We start from the raw sequence: 20,420 nt of genomic DNA, 5'->3' as shown, positions 1-20,420 counted from the left end.
AATTAACTATGTTCTGTGGCAAAGATGACGACCAGTGAAGTGTAGAGTAAATACAGAGAGACATTTTGATTGATTTATTTTTATTGCAAAGAACATTTGAGTGATGCTGTTAGAAAAGCAGACGTCGTATACGAGATAGAGGACATTTGCAAGGAATATCTTAAATATATATAATTATACATAACCAGCCAAATCTGGAAAAGATTTGGGTTTTTATAGAAGAAGGCATCCAGTGGTACATGAATGTTTACAAAGATAAGGTGATCAATAGTAAAAGCAACCACTCTTCTTGATTGAACAATTCATCTAGTGCGAGGCCACAACAGCGCTGACATGATTTTACTACTTACTTTTCCTTTTCACTCATACACTTCCCCCAAAATATATATATATATATATATATATATATATATACCAATCAAAAAACAAGGGATGATGTTGTTTAGGTCACCAAAGATGATTCTCTTGCATTGGAAAGAGAAGTGAATCATCAAAGCCAAGAAAAAGGACACTGGACAGGCAGAGATTATACATACATATTTCAACTGTAAAAATATGTCTTAAATATTTCAAAAGTGACCGTAGAATCTGAACCAAGGCAGTGACATGATGTAGAAAATAATCAATATTGAAGCATCTGACATGTGCTGGTGTAGAAGGAAGGGAGAAGAGATGAAGGTATGACAATCCAAGCCCTAGACCCATCTTGTGGAAGAACGGTTTCAATCAATATCAGGACAACATGATGGAAATAAAGCCCAGATGCTCAGATGTGTCAATATGTTCATGGTGATCATAGTGACAAAAACAAATTATCCTTTTTGGTTTCCCCCTGAGAATTACCCTGCACAGAAATGATCAGAACTTTATGTATTTTGGAGGTCAATGCTTTGATTTGTTAATAAAGACCATTAACCGTGAAGCCTTGTAGTCAAGGTAGATTCATTTAACTTTCCAAGTGCGAATATAGCCCACTCCTTTCTAAAAATGTAAAGCAGGTGAGACTCAGCCTGATAAGAAGTCAACATTCTTATTGTGCTGGCTCAGGCAGGAGAATCTATTAGGCATTAAGAAAAGAAATATCATTGTTGTGACTTTTATTCAAAGCCTCTCCCATTTCCCCTAAAATTGTGTACACTAGTACATTACACAACTACATTCTTCGTTTGCCCTTCAGTGACAAATTGTATTATTGTATAGACACTACACATCTTTTTAACTTGTCACACATGGCGTATGGATCATACCAACTTTCATTCTGAGCAAGATTCAAAAAAGTGTTTCTGTTAGACTTAGGAGACAAACTCAACCAAAGTGATGCTTACTAACTAAATGATGAGCATAGTAGCAGCTATTCGAACTCCTGCTAGTGACTGTAACCTTTCTGTTGAGACCTTATGAAAACATGTCAAGTTCAATGTATTTTAGACAAAAAGGCAACTTAATCTGGAAGAGACAACATCAATGTTTGATAAAATACAACTAAAAGATGGTCACGTGTTGACTAGAGACTCTATACCACATACTTTCATTTGGAAAGCTTTGACATGTCATATGGATATAAGTGGATATTGTCAAATGTTGATTCAATGATCCAGTGTCATTAACAGATGGTGGCTACTGCTGACATCTTCGGCACAGAAGAGAAATAAACAAAAAAAGTTGTCCATTTTAACTACAAAAATAGTTTTTATATAATTCTTGCGCCACAGGTTGCATCTGCCCTCGATTAAGACAAAACATTCAGTTTTTATTTAATTACTTTTTTGTCTCTTCCTTCATGATTTCCTGATATGATATAATAAATGCTTTATAATGAGCATGTTTAAAGACCCAGAATTTCTCAGACACAGACAAGAAAAAAATGAAATATCTTAACAAAATATTAAATGAGTTTCACAGAAGAGGCTGCTGATAATACTGCGCCTGCTGCTGCTGCTGGTGCTGAGACGGGGGCTGCAGAGGAGGGCTGCTGACGGGGTAGGAGATGGGAGGCATGTTGGCGTTATGGTAGGTCGACATGTCCATGGGTACACCTCCCTGGGGTGGATATGGAGCTCCAGGGGTTTGGCTAATGTACTGTGTGTTAACAGCAGGGCTGTGAAGGAAATAATAGAATGTTGATGGAACAAGACACATTGCTTTACTTATACTCGACACATTTACCATTAACAACATGGAGGAACATATATTAATACTTGCTACTGGTTTAGTATTATGGTCACTTGTGTATTTCACCAAATATATCTAAATATCATCTAAGTTCAATGTTGTTGTTGTTGTTATATTTTATCAATACTTTTTGTCCTTATGTATGCTATTGTTTATGTTAGTCATGTTTCATTATTTAGCGAGTTGTATTTCCTTATATGATGTGCTGTTATTGTGTATCTCCAGTCTAGTATTCTTCCAGTTCTATGGTGTGAAGTTCTAGGTTCAAATGCATGTCTTTAAAGAAATGGTTCTTCATTTAAGTAAAGTAACGTATAGTTTTAACATATGATTGATGGAAATTTCCTCTACGTCTGTTTTGTTCTTTATGTATGTTTAAATAACATTTAAAGACGTTCAGGTCGCTATACTCCTGGCTCTGTACATTATTAACAAAGTTTGTATCAATACCAACTCATTCAAACACAGTTATTGTGTATTATAAGTTCATTGTTACCATATACATTACAACTAAAGTTGTTTCTGGAGGGGAGGCAGAAGACACCATGTGTGGAAGAATCAACAAATACAATGTTCTAAACTCATTGCCATTCAAGTAGTTCTTAAACTTATGTAAAATAAATATATTTCTTGTTACAATAATCACTTTCAATGTACTTTAATTATCTCTGATGAAGCCCATAAATACATTCACAATACCTGCCCCAATGTCTTCCCTCTTTATTTATTTTATTTACTTTCTAAAATATATATTTTATCTTGCGTTTGTTTGTTGACATCTATGAGTTGAGAGTTTAGGCTCAAAACGAAGATGAAACAGTCCAGCACAATCCCTGGAAAGAAGACAAAACTCCACAATAGAACAATTTACCTCATGTAAGGAGGCTGAGCAGCCTGACTGTTGGGGGGTGCAGATATATTGGAGGCCATGACATGTAGAGATCCAGGTTGGTCAGTAGACAGAGTGTAGGGTTGAGTTCCTGGAACCTGAGGCATTGCTACTGGCATGTAAGGTGTCGCAGCAGGCCCTGGGTATCCCTGCAAATACAGCAAGAGTATTGTGTCACTTCATAGTTCTGTATATACAATTACAGTCTGGTTTGGCAAACAACTTGAAATGTGAAATTAAGCATTTGATGAAAGTGCATATTTTATATTATCTAGGTAGTGCTGTCTGGATCATAATCACAAAGTGATTTTATTTCATTATTCAATCTGTATTTAACCACTTTAATGTACTTGTATTTTATTTTATTGGATTTTAATTAGTTCATTCCATTCTGTACTTACGCACAACAAATATAACCTGTGTTGTTTTTACATTACAGGCAATAAACATGTTGTGATTCTAATTCTAATGAAAAAATAGTATCTAAAGACATACAGCTCACATTAAGTTGGCTTATTATTTCTGGTCCATGAGCAACTGCTGGAGCAGCAGGAGATTGAATGCTGAAAAAAATGGATTTGACATTCAATAAGAAAGAAACTGCCACACAGTCATTCTGTCGGATCACATCTATATCCACATGTGGCAGCAATTGCTTCAGACAAGACGAGTCTAAACTTGTAGATTTCTTGAGGCGAGTGAACAGCAACCACCGCAGTTTATTTTCAAACTCAACAAACAAACAGCAAAAGCTATAAAAGTTAAGTTTTCATTCACATTACACAATCCGTTCTCCAGGCTCTTAGGCCAAAACATATTTTTGTCTTAACACATTGACCTTATGATACTCAAAAACATCCTCATAGCTGAATTCCTCATGGAATTTGCAAGTCTTGGAGGAAACTCTTCGACTTTATTAAGAGGAGTCGTCCTCGTTAATAAATAATTAAGTTACTCGAGTCCTTCTTAAGGTGAATATGTCTTGTATACTATTGAGGGTCAGGTACATCTATGTAGTGAGCACTATTGGTACTTTTCTACAATTATGCATTTACTATGACATCTATCTGGTTAACATTTTAGTAGTTTTACACATGTTGGCCTATCTTTGCTTTACTGGATGACACCTGAGAAGAAGAATTCTGGAAAGTGGTTGGACGGATGGATGGATAGATGAATGGCTGGGTGGATAGGAGGTGACTTATGTTTACCGTTGGAATCATTTCCAAAGATTATCTGGTTGAGCACGCTTCTTCTTCATTTTGAACTATATGCACATACATCTAACTTCCATTTGTCCAACTCAAGATCATCACTCACATATGACCAGCCAAGTCATTTCATGTGGCCCGCTGATGATGTTGATTTTGAGACATGCTGTATAAAGATTCCAGTGTATAATATAAGCAAAGGAACATATAATTGATGTGAAGCATTATACAGAGAAATCAAATAAGAGTTAAAATTATTTGATAAAAATGTCTAGGGAAGGAAGACAGATTGAACATCCCTGACAAGAAAGCTAATATCACTATCAGACTCACACTTTCTGTTAAAGACTGTTTGCTGTTTTGTCATCGCCCTTATTATAATGTTCTTAAATGAACATGATCCCACTAGTTGAACAGAATCCTACATGAACACAAATAACGTTGGATTTTTTGCTGTGAAGAAGGCTGAGCAAGAAGAGACATGATGGAGGGTAAACAGAGAAGCAGAGCTGGTCTCCCCAGAGTGAACCTGCTCAATGAATAAGGCACTGACATCTCTGGGGAGAAAGTGACATCAATCAGCAGTGAGGAAACACAGAGGCAGCATCTGTCTCTCCAGGGAAGAGAACAGGCTAACACAGGCTGAGTGTGAGGCAGTCAGGATGGAAATCTACTGCTTCAATGGTCCAGCTGAGCACCAAAAAAAAATGCGGCTTCACCTAAAAAAAAAAAAAATCAATAGCATCAATAGAGCAAAATAAAAGTCCTCTAGCTGCACTATGACGTAACAAGGTCAGTAATAAATGAGGTGGAGGTAGGGGACTAACCCGAGTCTGGGTGAACTGGTATATCCAGCTTTAGACCAAACAATTCCGTGAAATATTTTCACCAGGGTGGTGCATTTCTTTTAATGTCAACCCTCAATCTTTAGTAAGGATTCTTGTCTGGCTATTGCTCAATCTGGATGGCCAGACGCAAACGTGTGAAGACAGGCAGCCAAAGGTTTATCACACATCGGGGCCGGAAGTCTCCAACTCCAAGGCACTTGTTGTATGAACAAAGCGGGGCGTGATTAAAGCTGGCTAGAGGATGAGCGAAGACAATTACTACGTCATAATGGACTCGTAACCTCTCGTTCGCCAACATCTCAGACAGGGGAGAACTTTATTAACTTTATCAGCTGTGCTGATCAACTTTGTGAGTTGGTCACACACATCTTCAACCTGAGCCTCAAACTGGAGAAGGTCCCGGTCCAGTGGAAGACCTCCTGTGTGGTTCCGGTTCCCAAGGCGGTACACGCGAAGGAGCCGAGCCACTTCAGACCAGTCGCCCTGACCTCCCATCTGATGAAGACCTTGGAGAGGCTGGTACTCCGCGAGCTACGCACGACGGTGAGCTCTGCGTTGGATCCGCTGCAGTTCGCCTACAGGCCAAAGATGGGGGTGGACGACGCCGTCATCTACCTGCAGCACCGGGCACTGACTCATCTGGAAGCCGCCGGTAGCACTGTGAGAGTCATGTTTTTTGACTTCTCAAGTGCTTTCAACACCATCCAGCCGGCGCTGCTAAGGAAGAAGATGGAGGACGCAGGAGTTGGGACACAGCTGGCAGCATGGACGATGGACTACCTCACCAACAGGCCGCAGTATGTGAGGCTGCAGGACTGCAGGTCCGAGGTGACCATCTGCAGCACCGGGGTGCCTCAAGGGACAGTGCTGTCACCTTTCCTTTTTTCCCTCTACACGGCGGACTTTACCTATGACTCCAGCAGCTGTCACCTCCAGAAGTTTTCCGACGACTCGGCCATTGTGGGCTGCGTGTCTGGGGGGGGGCGAGCTGGAGTACAGGTCAGTCATCAAGGACTTTGTTGACTGGTGTGAGAGCAACTACCTTTGCTTAAACACTGGTAAGACAAGGGAGATGGTGATTGACTTCAGGAAAAAGTCCCCACCACATCAACCGGTGAGCATCCAGGGCTCGGACATTGAGCTGGTGGACAGCTTCAAATACCTGGGTGTTCACCTCAACAATAAACTGAACTGAACGCCGTGTATAAGAAGGGCCGAAGTTGCCTCCACCTCCTGGGGAGACTGAGGTCCTTCGGAGTGTGCAGACCACTACTAAGGACCTTTTATGACTCTGTGGTAGCCTCTGCTATCCACTACGCTGTGGTCTGCTGGGGAGCAGGCAGCACGGACCGGGACAGGAAGAGACTGAACAGGCTGGTCACAAGGGCCGGCTCTGTCCTGGGCCGCTCGCTGGACTCGGTGGAGGAGGTGGGAGAGAGGAGGACACTCTCCAGACTATCCTCCATCAGGGACAACGCTCTTCACCCACTGCACCTGACTGTGGAGGAGCTGGCCAGCTCCTTCAGTGGCAGGCTCAGGCACCCCCAGTGTAGGACGGAGCGTTATAGAAGGTCCTTCATCCCAACTGGTGTCAGGATATTTAACTCTCTACTTTAAATATCCTGATGCTAATCCGTAGTGTGTTTTTCTTCTCGTGTGTTTTTTATTTTATTTTTTTCCGTTTTTATTTCTATTTTATTTTATTTTTATTCTATTTTATTTTGTTAATAGTGTCAAATTTCTAATTTTTTAAATAATTTGTATATTCTTAAGATCGTTTTTATTTTATTTTGTATTATCTCTTTTATTATTTCTTTTTTCCTTGCACTTTATTTTTTTTTTTTTTCCAACTGCGCTGTTGTGAAAGTGTGTTTCCCCTCTGGGGATGAATAAAGCTTTTCTATTCTATTCTATTCTAATAACTTCAAAACGTAGTCATGATGAGGGACTTACTGCATTTTGGAGAGGAAGACTTCAATATTCATCATTTTCAACACATACAATACATAAATAGATAAATAAATAAAATAGCTTACAATTACGCTTTTTTCGCTGTATTTTCCTCTATAATTTCCCTTTACAATGGAAATCAATGAGAAGGAGCATCACACATAACCACGCCGAGTTTTCTGTCGAACCAAAATTGGGATATAATGTAGATTCTTATTTAAAAAACAAAAACAAAACTGTATTACATTTTTTTCAACCCATAAATGATCTAAAATGTAAATATAACTTCACCCCCACTTCAAACATAGAGGGCAGTGGACAGAAAGCAGGACTGATGATGAGTGAAACACCTTCCCTTCAACACCTCCAGCCTTCACACTTGAACTGTCAATCAAGCTTTGGATGAAGCAGCAATTTAATTATGCATGACTCGCTGCGGTTTATTGACTCAGCACGCTTGACAGGACACGGGAGGATGGCTGCCGTGCAATGACCACACAACATTAATTTCAGCCCAGAGAAGCTATGTAGACATTTATTTAGATGACGATTTAGACCAGCATGGTCCAAGTCTAGACGCTCACAAGAGTGATTTAAATAATCAAAAATACATTTTTCACATATTCTTTTTTACATATCAGTCTAATTGACATCATTCAGAAATAGTTCATTCACAGATATGTTACCTTATAGTTCTAAAAGACCTGAAATTTCTTTACTTCCCCTTAAAATCATGTTCCTTTTGAAAATCATTCTTTCCACTTTTTGTTGTGTTACATTAACAAAATATTCGTCCTTCCGATTAGATTAGATTAAAAAACCTTAAGCACTGACCTGCCTGGGAGCAGCTGGTGCATACTGTGTCTGCATCTTTGAGTACGCAGAGTAGAACGGTGCTTCGTGCATGAGCTTGTTGTAAAGTTCCAGCGCCTCCAAGACCTTCACATTCAACTCCGAAAGCTCCGAGTGTTTCCTATAATACACACACAAACACGGAGAGAATGAATGGAGAGAAAAAACAATCTTATTCACACACGAGACCAGCTGGCCACTGTTGCTAGAGAACCTGGTCATTTTTGAAGAAGATGCTGCCTTGTTTCTGTAGGTTTCTAATCTCAACATTGACGTTGATAATTTGAATGCAACAGGGTCCATTTCTAGATAATTAAAAAATAAAACACAATTTAATCATCCGCTTCTCAATATCAATTGACTGGCTCAGAAAACTGTATGGAAAAGGGCATAAATAATTACTTGTTTTCTGATCAATAGTTGTTCCTTCCTGCCTTTATGGCCATTAACTTTTGATCATGAGCACAAGATTCAAATATGAGGGTGAGAAATCATTTTTCTGGTTGGCGGCAGGCACGTTGTTTATATTCAACACTGAGATCATGCTTCTCCTGAAAGCAGTCAAGATATTGTAGGAGCATTATCAGTACTGAGGAATGATGAGCATATTAGGCACCATTTCTAAAAATAAAAATAAAAGCAATTATCTCATCCGTGCGAGTGAAGAAGCAATAGATCCAGAGACCATTTCAGTACAAAATTTCCCAAAACCACTAAATAAATCATCCACTAGGCTTGTTGACATTTTTCATTTGTATGTCTGTTCACACACGTCACTGTTCTGCTGAATGCAAGTTTCCAACACAATTGCTTCATATTGGAGCAGATCATAAATAAGATAACAACGTCTGTTTAATACCATTGACTAATTGTCAAATAGACTTATGCTATGCCTTTTACATTTTGTACAAGAATACAGTTCATACTTTCTTACTAAAAATAAGCATTATGTGGATATAGTCTACATTTTTAAACACTTATTTGGAAACAGCGGCATCACCACATGCACTTTAGAATTTTCCTCAGGGTAGAGAATAGTCTGATTCAGGTCTGAAAATATTTCATGCATGCGTTTGCGTCTTCTCGCTTAGAGTTTATTTTCGTGTCTTAACAAGAAGGAGCTGTCTCACCTGCAGTTAATACAAAATTCTGCAGCGTGAATTCTGACCTACTCTGGTAGAAAAACTCACATTTCTCTGATCCTTAAAACTCTGCATTGGCTGCCAGTTTCTCTCAGGATCAGTTTCAAAATTCTGGTTCTTACTTTCATGGTCAGGCTCCTCCTTACATCAGTGATCTGATCCAGCCTTACACCCCAGCTCGGACTCTTAGGTCTTTGGTTTAGAATCTATTGATGGTTCCTGGCACACAGTTCAGGACCAGAGGAGAGAAATCCTTCCAGGCTGTTGCTCCTAAGCTTTGGAACAATCTTCCTCTGTCTTTGTGTTTGATGGATCTACTGACTCCTTCAAGTAGCATCTTAAGACCAATTTATTTTTCTTAATTTTCTTGGGGCTGCTATGTTTGTCACTGTGTTGTCTTGGCCTTTTGAAGTTTTTTAATTTGTATGCATTTAACTGTGTATTGTTTTATTGTTTAAGTGATCTGTGACCATTGTCTGTGAAAGGTGCTTTACAAATGGAAATGATTTACTTCCTTTTTATTGATTTGCAGAATTAAAAATATAGCTCCGAGAGTGTGTATTCCATTTTTTGTTTGATAAGGTCATTATCCCTGCTAAACACAGATATTGCAGAAATCCTTATGTTGAGGAAAACATCTAGACTGGTACATTTTTGGATGGGAATTCAGTTTGTACAAGACAAAATGGACAAAAGAAAAAAAAGAGACAATAAACAGATAACCTGTCAATCTCTTGAAGCCTCTCATCAATCATGGGGTTCATCTGCTCACATGCACCTGTGAGCACAATAGCATGGATTCACTTTAAGAGATAAAAAAAAACAACATCTCATGAAAAATAAAAAAAGAAAGTGCAGGCGTCACCACTTCCTACCCTCCAGCTGGATCAACTCTGGGGAGTCAGGATCCAGATTTGCTTGGTCAGCATTCTGCAGCAACGTCAGTGTTTGGTCCATTTTTGCCTGCACGGCAGAGAAATAGTAGTCTTAGGTCAAGAAGTAAAAAATATAGTTTGCATTGATTATTAAATTTAATTAACAGAATATTCAAAATAAAACTACCTCATCAATATAAACAGGCTCTGGCTCCACTTTGGCTTCAACAAGCGACTCCTCTGGGCTGCTGGTCTTCTCAATATAAGCCACTGGAATGGAAAAAACAAACAAACAAAAAAAACGAGGCCATTATATGAGACTTAAATAAAGCTTACTGAACTGAGGACGAAGAGCGTTTGCCCCTTTACAGAGAGTCAACTCTATTTTCAAAGATTAAATTCTCACACTCACCAATCTCTTGCTCATTATTCAAATTGCTTGTGACAAAGTTGGAGGGGAAAAGTCCAACTCCTCTGTGGTTCTCTCCCTTCCACCAGTTTGGATCACTGCCATCAAGAAAACAAGACCAGAATGGTAGTTATTTTTATACCCAAAAACACATAATTGGACTGAACAAACAAGTGATTTCTGATCTAAACAGTCCATAAAGTGCATGAATAAAAGATGAAAGACTTTAGTGAAAGTCCTTTTGGAGAAATAAAAAGGAGAATTGAAGAAAAACTGGATACATGTTGGTAAATATTACACATGAAGACATTTAAACTAAATTGTATTTGGTATATATTTTTTCCAGAATGCTATTGGAAACAAATGTGACAAGCCCATTAAGGATATATATCGCAGAATACTTTTTTTACTGGCTCTTTAAGAAGAAGAGAAGTGAAAAAAAAAGAATTTTATCACCACAAGCACTTCATTGACTCTTTCAACCATTAGAAGACATCATGAGTGTTTCAAAGGGAAGCATGACTCATCGATTCAAAGGAACTCGGGACATAAATAACTGACATTTTCAGTATTAAGTAGAGCCGAGTCATTATTCAGGTGTTACCCGTCATCCAGAACAAGAATCAGCTCTCCAGCCTTGAAGGTCAGCTCATTATCCTCGGCTGCTTCAAAGTCATACAACGCCCGCACCTTCCTGGTCTCCTGCACGACACCTCCATTTGTGTTATTCATCGTGTCAGAGGTGATGGGCCGGGTCTCTGCATGCTTCTGCTCCTGCAAGGACAGCTCAATGGCTGGAAAACACAACAGTTTCAAGTTTAAAAGCCATTCAAATATTTTGCTTTCTTGACTGTGTCGGGGAGAATTAACAGGGAGCAACAGCTTATTACAGAATCATGAACGAAATACATTACTTAATTGTTTGTGAAGCTGATGTGAAGTAAAAGTACCTTTAGCCAATTCATCGTCACCCGAGGCTTTGCTTACAGCAGGAGTGTTGACCTTTGTGCTGGATCCCTGTGGGGAGAAAAAAAGGTTGTGGGTGTCAGTAATGTCGATGAAAAGCAAAAGTGAGCTGCTCATATCACACACCTTTTTAAAAACAATTCTTTATTATATTTTAATAAATAAAACTTTTGTTATATTGAGCCCCAAACCGTAGAATTTGAAATTGTTTCCGGCTCCCCCAGTGTCGGAATAGTGTAATTTAATTTATTATCCTCTTAAAACTCAGAGACTGGCTTTACAAGTATATGTAACGAATACTGTAATTCTGAAAAAGTTTGTGTTCTGAGAAGAAAAAAATATTTCTATTACTAAAAAGCCTTGTGAACAGTGATTGTGAATGTGAAAAACACTATAAATAACACCAGTGAGGCACATCAACTACATTTTATGTGTAAAAATGAACACCTAGTTACAACACAAAAATACTTGGATCACAAAAAACACCTCAAGGAAATAAAGTATTTCATTTTAAACAACAAGCAACCTCTCTGAAGGTTAAAGAAAATACATTTAATTGCATTTCCTCCATTTTTACCCAGGAGGCAAAACATTGCTTCTGATTAGATTAATGTGTTTGTCTCGACATTCGCTAGAAGACGGAAGAGAATGCGTTTTAATTCAATAATCAAGCTTAAGAAATGAAAGCCTTAAAAATAATGAAACGATACACACAAAAGGTATTAACTTTTAAACGGATTCGGTTCTAGTAAAATTAATTTCTGCCGTATTTAAAGTGCAACTAATGTGTTGATACAAGTGTCTCTTAAATGGATGTTGGACCTCTATAGGACCCTGCAGCTTATACAATAAACACTATATAAAAGAGATAATGAGTTGTTTAAATCTCTTGGAAAATTTTGAATGAGAAGTTAATTACCGCAATATCGAGACTATACTATATCGAGTACAACTGAATACAAACTGCACCATCCAAATTTAAAAATAAAAAAAATGCGTTTGTTATCATTGTATTTCTCTCGTTCGCCGAGAACATGTACATTATTAATAAGGTTAAGTTTGATATCAAATCATTTAGTTTTTAATGTCCTTTTATTGTGTATTGTGCATTGTTTGAATGATAGTAGAATAATATAATGATGATGAAGATGATACAATTATTATGGTGTATATGAATATATATATAAATAACCCTCCAGAGTCACATAGTGCTTTACATAAGAAAATAGAAAAACAACCATGACTTAGTTAAACAACTGCAGTAAATATACAGTACAAAACATTGTAATGATTATTATCAATGCTTAAAGTGATAGTTCATCCAATATTCAAATATCACATATTTTTCATTCACCCTCATGTCAATTTAGTGTTGGGATTCATTTCAGAGTAATCGGTTCTTTTTAGAGTTAAACAAAATAGCTTGTTCATTTTGATGTAGAGACTGGAGCTCAGTTGTCTTCAATTCATCTTTGTCCAAAAAGACACTTAAAAACGTCCAAATATCTCCATTCTGCTCGTCTGTAAAGTACCTCTTGGATTGAAGTCTCGACATTAGAGATTTAGGCTGACGGCCTGGTATCATCCACTCATAATAAGCCTAAAATATAGACCTGTTTAAGTATTTTTCAATTCTTCTTATGTCGAGGCTTCAATACATGAGGGACGTTACAGACAAGCAGTATGGAGGTATTTCGATGTTGTTGTGTGTCTTTTTGGACTAAGATGAAGACAACTGAGCTCCAGTCGCTACATTACAATGAACATACATTTTTGTCTATAACTCTAAAAAGGACAGATCCCAAAAGAAATAATCCCAACCCTTAGCTGACGTGAGAGTAGAAAATTAGTCAATGATCACCAACTGATGTTTTATTTATAGTTTATTTATATACATCAAAAAGGCAAACAAAGAAATTGAACATTATACGGAATTATATTTAATTTTTAAATTCAAAAGGGTTTTGCGGCTCCCGGTACACAAGGTTGCCGAACCCTGACCATGTGCATCTACCATTTCACTATTTTTATCATTTATGTGAACTATTGTGATAATAATAAGATTTCAGCAACACTGTTTTATCAACTATATGTCTATGGACAATAAGCATGAAAATGATAATGCTATCTGAGATGATAGCAGACCCAGGTAATTCACAGCACGTTGAGTTTCACCTTTATTATAAATGGGTTCAACTTGAATACAATGTTTTTGTATTTCAATGACTGGTCTGTACTTTTGTGCCAGTGCTGAGGTTATTAAACATAGTGAGGCAGAGCAGCAGGCATGATATTTAATCAGTGTGCTGTTGAGCAAACAGCAGCCAGGAGTGTGACTCCGGCTAAAGTGACTCTTACATTGTTCCAGAAAACAAGAATCTCTACTTGTCTGTGATACTGCAAACCTCAGTCTGCAGAGAACACATGTGCACTTTGTTTATCTTTGATCAAATGCTGACACGGATCATCCCTTATATGCAAGCTTTTGGTTGTTGAGAACTTTCCACTATGCAATCTGCTCTTGTGATTTATTTCAATTCTAACACTTTGATGGTACATCCAACATAAACATTCTTATTTACATAATGGGTGTATGAAAATAAAAACGCTCCAACAGGATGCAATTTGTTTGACCAGCAGGTCAGGAGAACCAAACCAAACCACTGACGAACAAAATGAGGAGTGAACTGAAAACACATACCCAACAAGTTCTGGTCCTACGATGGGACTTTTCAGCAGAACTAAAAACTATAAAAGAAGCTTTCTCTCCATAGTTGGAGAAGCTCTCTTTCCATCTCGAAATGTGATCATTCAAATAGCGTCTAATATTAATAATTAATTAATTAATTTGAGTAGCAGAAAATGTACCACTACAGGACCTTTAAAGTGTGACATTAAAGAATAGTCTAATGGTTAGAGATTCTGCCTTTGAAGGCTTTGTGTGCTTGAAATAATCAAACTAATACGTTTTAGTTTAGTTTTGGTTTCAAACACACATTCAAGAGCAGATTCATTTGCCAAAATGGGATGTTTCCAAATCATCCGTTTTTCAATTATTCAGTCTCATCTCTAGTTGAGGCATATTCTTGTATCAAAATGACAGAAGTCACAGCAAACATCCCACGACAGGCAAAACATTCCTGCCTAATACCTGAAACCATTCTGATCTCGTATTAAAATCATGTAATGAATAATTATAAAAAACACTAATTTAACAATTTGGACAAGGAAATGTGGAAGGGATGAAATACCTGTGTTGAAGAGGACGGGAACGTGATACCTTCTTCTTTTAGAGACTTGATGGTGGCACCAATCAAACTAAGTTGTGGATCTTTCTGGAAGTCATCAGCCCACTCCGACATTAGAGCCTTCAGTTTGTCACAAACTTTAATATGGGCCTGCAAAACATAGCAGTTAACAAACGTTTGCTTTCTCTGCAAATATTCTCCATTATGTATTACAAATACACATGTGGAGTACTTTCAACTCTCTTTAAAATGAGTCATATTTCTTCACAGTTCTCTTCATTCAATAATAACTTTCTGGAGCTCAAAGGTCTTATTGAAACTGTAAATAAGTAGATAACTGGATACGTAATAAGGCCCCTTTTGACCGTATTATTTTACATAACTTTTTGGTCAACAAAAACTTATAATTTGGTACATTTGTGTAGACTACAAGCAACTTGTGTCTTTTCAGCAGACTCAACCATTTATTTTTTTAATTGGATTATTTGGTAACTTTTTTATTTAATTTTATTAAAAATCCTGTTCGGAAGAAAGGATACATTTATCTTTATTAATAAATCAGCAATACATTCAAATTAATGATAAAAAGGTATTGATGGTTTCTTGAAAATGCAGATGAAAATGAATGAATGTATACAAGTGATCAAGCACAACTGTGACGGAAAAAAAGGTTTCTAATGCAGAAAGAGTTTCACAAGCATCTATTAAATGGTATGCTGTCACAGCTGGAACACATACTGTTCACTGTAGGAACACATACACAGTCAAGTATGGATTCATTTAGCATTATCATAGATAGTGGAATAACATGTGGTCTGCACAGAAATGCCAAATCCCATTACTAACAACAGCTTCTCAAATACATTTTCCTTTCCAAATGCCAACTCTTGATTGTCATTTAACTTTGCAGAACATGTCTTATACTCACCCGGCTCAATACAGTGCGCACTTCACTTGCAAACTCTCTCGAACAGATTTCCAAATGGAATATTTTGCCACAGTTTGACACAGCGGCACTCAACAACTGCAAGACACACAAAACATTTGTTTTAATTACATTCTGATCGCACAACAAACTACATGGCATATTATAGGAAATGGCAGAATAAAATAGTTAGTTAACTTAAGAGTAAATATATAAGAATTGTAAACATTATGGACTCAAAGCAAAAGGATAGCCGGTTTAATTATAGTGCGAGACTTAAAAAGGTGTCTGTTCTGATAGAATATGCATGTTCCTCCAGTGCTTGGGTTGCTTTCCTACAGATAATCTGGTTTCCTGAAGTAATTGGGATAGGTTCCATGTCCACGCATCCCCAGTAAGAAAATGAAATAAAAAAGTATAATTATAAAAAAATATATTTTATTTTACATAGACAACATCATATATAGCCAATCTATTATTATAAAATAATTGTGTCCTTTTGTTGTAACTGATGAAACTTTAGACTGAATTTCTGCAAAATAGCTCTTGAAAAATATAGTAAACGCTTAAGAGATAGTTTTAGTGCATAAGCCAAGAGTGACTGCGTCTTCCAGCATAATTATAATTTGAAGTGGTTCACAGAGCAGTCTTGAGAGCAGAGTTCATCAAACAAACAGACCCTCTCCAGGAACAGCAATATCCGTCTAATAAAGAATGTCAATGCATTTTTATTTCATATAAGATTGGCATGGAAACTACAATGAGTCATAGGTCTGCCTTGCAGTGAATTGAAATACACACATTTACAAACATTCACATTTTGTTTTTGCAATAGTCATTCCATTCATTAATGGAGTGAGATCAACTTTTTCAGTCAATAAAATATGCTAAAATGCTTAAACTGTAAGCAAGTCATTTATATTTGTAGAACGCTTTACTTAAAGTGTTTCACAGTATCCATCCACATTACATGCCTTTAAAGGCCTCTCACATTATTATAATTAAAATGGGCAAATTGTGATCTGCATTTTTCATTATTTAAATATGGATATAATTAGAGATGTTTAAAATCATTATTCAAATTAATTTCTCAAAAACATGGCCTTTGCTTGCCATAATTCACTAAAAATATAGTCTGTTTAGGTTGCCAACTTACCTTGTAAATATTTTAAATGAAACATGGGTAATGTGAGACAGAGTATTGATACAGGAAGCTGAAAGAAGTATTTGGACAGCTTTTCTTCTAGACTTGGACATACGGAGTTCAGCTTTTACATACTTTTGTACTAGTGCACGACTAATAACTGAAATCATGAAACATACATCACTCCCAGGGCTGGGTATCGAACTTCTTTTGTGGCACCGAAATGCTTCTCAAGTAAGACCAAGTCAGTGATCATCAGATATATTTGTCACTATTTATATAAAATTCACTGTTTTTTTTGCTGTAAGAGAAATGCTTTCTTTTTGTTGGACCTGATTCTATAAAAATAGTATCGGAAAAAGTGTTATTCAGGAACCGGTATTGAAGTGAATGTATGGATATCAATGCTGGTATCGGAGATTTTTATCCGATACTCAGCCCTAGTCACTTCTTTTTCAGAAGCAGCATTTTTGAAAAACTTACATTGATGGCCTGCATTGCAACATGGGGCACTTTGTGGTTGACTCTCTTCATGATGGATCTGAGACCATCTTTGGATCTATGAGGAAACACAGCACCAAAGGATTAGACCGATACAATTACAAGCTCATTTCAAACAAGACAGCACACATTCAAACTAGCACTGAAGATTGCTTTTGCCAGCATACCCATTGGGCGTTGTTCCAATCCGATCGCAGATGTCCATAATGAGTCCCCAGTCGTCTGTTGTGTTGTTTTCATTGGTTGCCTTCTCTGGAAATATGGCACACAAGGACACATATGGTCCAGTGAGAAAACTCAACTGAGCTCTCAGCTGCTTCCCTTACAACACATTCGTGTTGCCAATCCAAGCGTATCAGACTTATTTTAGGGGTAAATGTGTGAAAAACAAACATGACCAAAGTGAGGAAGGATAACAACTTTAACACTTTAGAACATCATGTTGTTGTCACATATGTTTCAACTTATATTTAACTGAAATTTTGCATGATACAAATGCAATCTTTTCGTCTCTTGGTCGTTTGATTAATGCCTGCACACTAAAAATATAAGCTAAGTAATACATTGTTAGATCATTTTTTAATCTTCTGAAATACATTCCATCATTCAAGACTTGTGCCTTTTTGTTTTCTCTCTAAACCCACACACAAACAGTGTCCCCACACACAAACAGTAATCTGTGAAGACATTAAATGTTGAATAACTCAAATAGATTATTTATAAAGTTCTCCCCCGTCTGAAATCGTTGCGAACGAGAGCTTAGGAAAGTGAAGCCCAATATGATGCAATAATGTGCTTCGGTTTCCAGTCAGCTGTAATCACTTTGTTTTTACAATCAGTCGCTTGGAGGTGGAGACTTCCGGGAACCTTGGTGCTTGACCAAAAAGAGCAGAGTAGGTGTGGTTATGGTAAACAAGAGTTAATCTCTAGAAAAACCAAGCATTTTCAGTGAGCGGGGATTAAACTAATTTTCTTTTGTTAATATTTCGATTTAACAGAGAGTTTTATACAAACAGACACGTAGTGATGAGTACAATAGAGCTCCAAGATCAATTTAAGAGACAATTAAGTCAACACATTAGTTGCCGTTTAAACAAAACAGAAAACTTTATCAATACATCCATTTAAAAGCCTTTGCCTCACTTTTATGGAATAGAAATTGGTTGTCACACAATGCGCCTAGTTTTAACACTGATTATCAGTTACGTGACTACACATCTTTGACTGTAATAAGTCAAGTGTGGAAACTTCAAACTTCAACACGTGTGGAAACATACAGTACAACTCACAAAGCAAGTGACTAAATGCCTAACTATTGCAAAAGTGCCTCAACTGCCGTCAGAAATACGCGTATAGAGACCTAATGTGAAACCCAAACTTTTCTGACATACTGTCATGTTTCAAATATTAAAGTCTTCCTCTCCAAAATACAGTTTCTCATGACGATGTTTCGTTATTAAGTTCTCCCCATCCGGAATCTCGGCAAACGAGAGATTACGAGAGCGGAGCCCATCATTACATAATAATGGACTTCGATCCTCCTCCCACCAGTGGTAATCACGCCCTGCTTTGTTTATACAACAACTCCCTTCAAGGTGAAGATTCCTAGGATTGATGACACAAGATGACAAACCTTGATGTTTGACCAATCACAGAAGAGTGGGAGTGGTTAAACTGAACAAGATTTCATATCCAGAAAAACAAAGACTTTTCAGTGGGCCGGTTATAAGCACATTTTCTAATGTAAATATTTAAATGAACAGAGAGTTTTGTACAAAGAGACATACAGATGAGTACAATTGAGGTCCAAGATCAATATAACAGATATTTAAACACATTAGTTTCCCTTTAAATTGAGTACAACCAAAAAATGAGTTGATCTGTAATCCATATTGGTTAATCTTTTGCACGCATCCATTTGCCATAATTACAAAAAATAGTAAGTAAGTAAGTAAGTAAGTAAGTAATTTTTATTTATATAGCAGGAAATAATAGTGTTGCATAGCATGGCAAGGTAAGAATTTTTTGTTTAAAAAACCATAATGGTATATAACAATGATAAGGTTAAACTAAAACATTTGTATAACATAAATTGAAAAAGTAAAGAAAAATATATAAATTATGGGACAAAACAAAAGATCTGCTTAAGTTTTTTTTTCTGGTCAGATTAAAGCTTTACAGTGATTACTTGTATGTGTAAAATGTACTATAATATATGCACTGATAGTTAATACAACAACACTAAACAATGAAACAATTCACAATAAAATGAAAAACAATTCCTATCCTTGGCAAAAAAAAAACAACTATAAGTTGACTGAGAAAGAGGCTGATATAGTTTCACCATGGACTTATAAACTCTCCATTAGTTAGTTAACTTTACCTGGCAGATCCAAAAGAGAGTATATCATGTATGAACATTCCTGGACTTCAACCTACTTTACGGAGGAAGTCGAACAAATGACCTATTTATTTGATACCAATACAACCTGAGCTGACACAGAGTGACACATGACGGTGACCATGCACAACTCATAAATTCAAATAGTTTTTTCAAGAGAAACATATAGATGTGGCTTCAATGATTTTATCAAAAACCAACCGACAAGTATGACTCAACTTGACTCAGCGTATCCAGTGACCTTACATTGGATCTGTTGTAGTTGTGTTGACGTGCGAAGACATTTTTTAAAGGGAACCAACACAATAACATTTGATTTAAGATTGATCTTGTTTAGGATATTAGGATTTTCTCAAAGTGACTCAGAGGTTACTGTAATAAGATGCATTCAAACACATGTCATGTCAATGGTTTGTATTTATTCGACTATTAGAAAGTAGATACCGATCGTTGTTTTTTCCAACTGACATAATTGATCGATATCCACAACTGAAACTTAAGACAGCGGGTGGAATACGTTCGAAAACTCAAGACACGCGTGACAAGTTATAATTTACAACAGAACAGTAAGTCTTTAGTTTAACTTTCAAGAGGTTTCTATCAACTAACTAATGCTAAGCTAACGCTAGCTAACACTATAGTTAGCCTTTAAGTACATTCTTCCGTAATAATTAACATTTCACTCACCCACATCTTGATCGAATGGGTTTTGGGCAAATAAAGGCATATTTTAAATGGAATGTTTTGGACGGAGGAGGCAGACTGTGAGTGTTATCCAAGTGTGACGGAACATGAACCTAAACAACATCTAGCACTGGTTGCACTTCCGGGTATGAGGTTGTCCGGAACAAAGCCTGACGAGATGTGCGTGGAACGTATGTGTGCGT

General features: G+C 37.0%; 1 protein-coding gene across 1 annotated transcript; it reads right to left on the bottom strand.

Moving 5' to 3' along the window:
- Positions 1-63: 63 nt before the first annotated feature.
- stam2 (signal transducing adaptor molecule (SH3 domain and ITAM motif) 2) lies at positions 64-20,366 on the bottom strand. The gene is made up of 14 exons (XM_087803771.1): positions 20,221-20,366; positions 17,300-17,384; positions 17,115-17,190; positions 15,491-15,586; positions 14,566-14,712; positions 11,299-11,365; positions 10,953-11,142; positions 10,352-10,446; positions 10,127-10,209; positions 9,940-10,027; positions 9,788-9,842; positions 7,905-8,043; positions 3,044-3,210; positions 64-2,098 (listed from the first exon to the last, which is right to left on the bottom strand). The coding sequence occupies exons 1-14, from the start codon at positions 20,258-20,260 to the stop codon at positions 1,897-1,899; spliced, it is 1,530 nt and encodes a 509-aa protein (XP_087659897.1). The 5' UTR covers positions 20,261-20,366; the 3' UTR covers positions 64-1,896.
- Between the last annotated feature and the right edge of the window lie 54 nt (positions 20,367-20,420).

This window comes from Callionymus lyra, chromosome 12 (genome assembly GCF_982586985.1).
Source record: "Callionymus lyra chromosome 12, fCalLyr1.hap1.1, whole genome shotgun sequence".
Lineage (NCBI taxonomy): Eukaryota > Metazoa > Chordata > Actinopteri > Syngnathiformes > Callionymidae > Callionymus > Callionymus lyra.
This window is presented reverse-complemented; position numbering and strand designations above follow the sequence as displayed.

Bases quoted from the DNA above. Each gene is read 5' to 3' on its own strand.
- stam2 (XM_087803771.1), bottom strand. From the start codon at position 20,260: ATGCCTTTATTTGCCCAAAACCCATTCGATCAAGATGTGG. The intron at 14,713-15,490 runs GTGAGTATAAGA...TATGTTTTGCAG, and splicing joins TGCGCACTGTATTGAGCCGG to GCCCATATTAAAGTTTGTGA. The intron at 8,044-9,787 runs GTTATCTGTTTA...TGTGTATTATAG, and splicing joins AGGCTTCAAGAGATTGACAG to GAAACACTCGGAGCTTTCGG.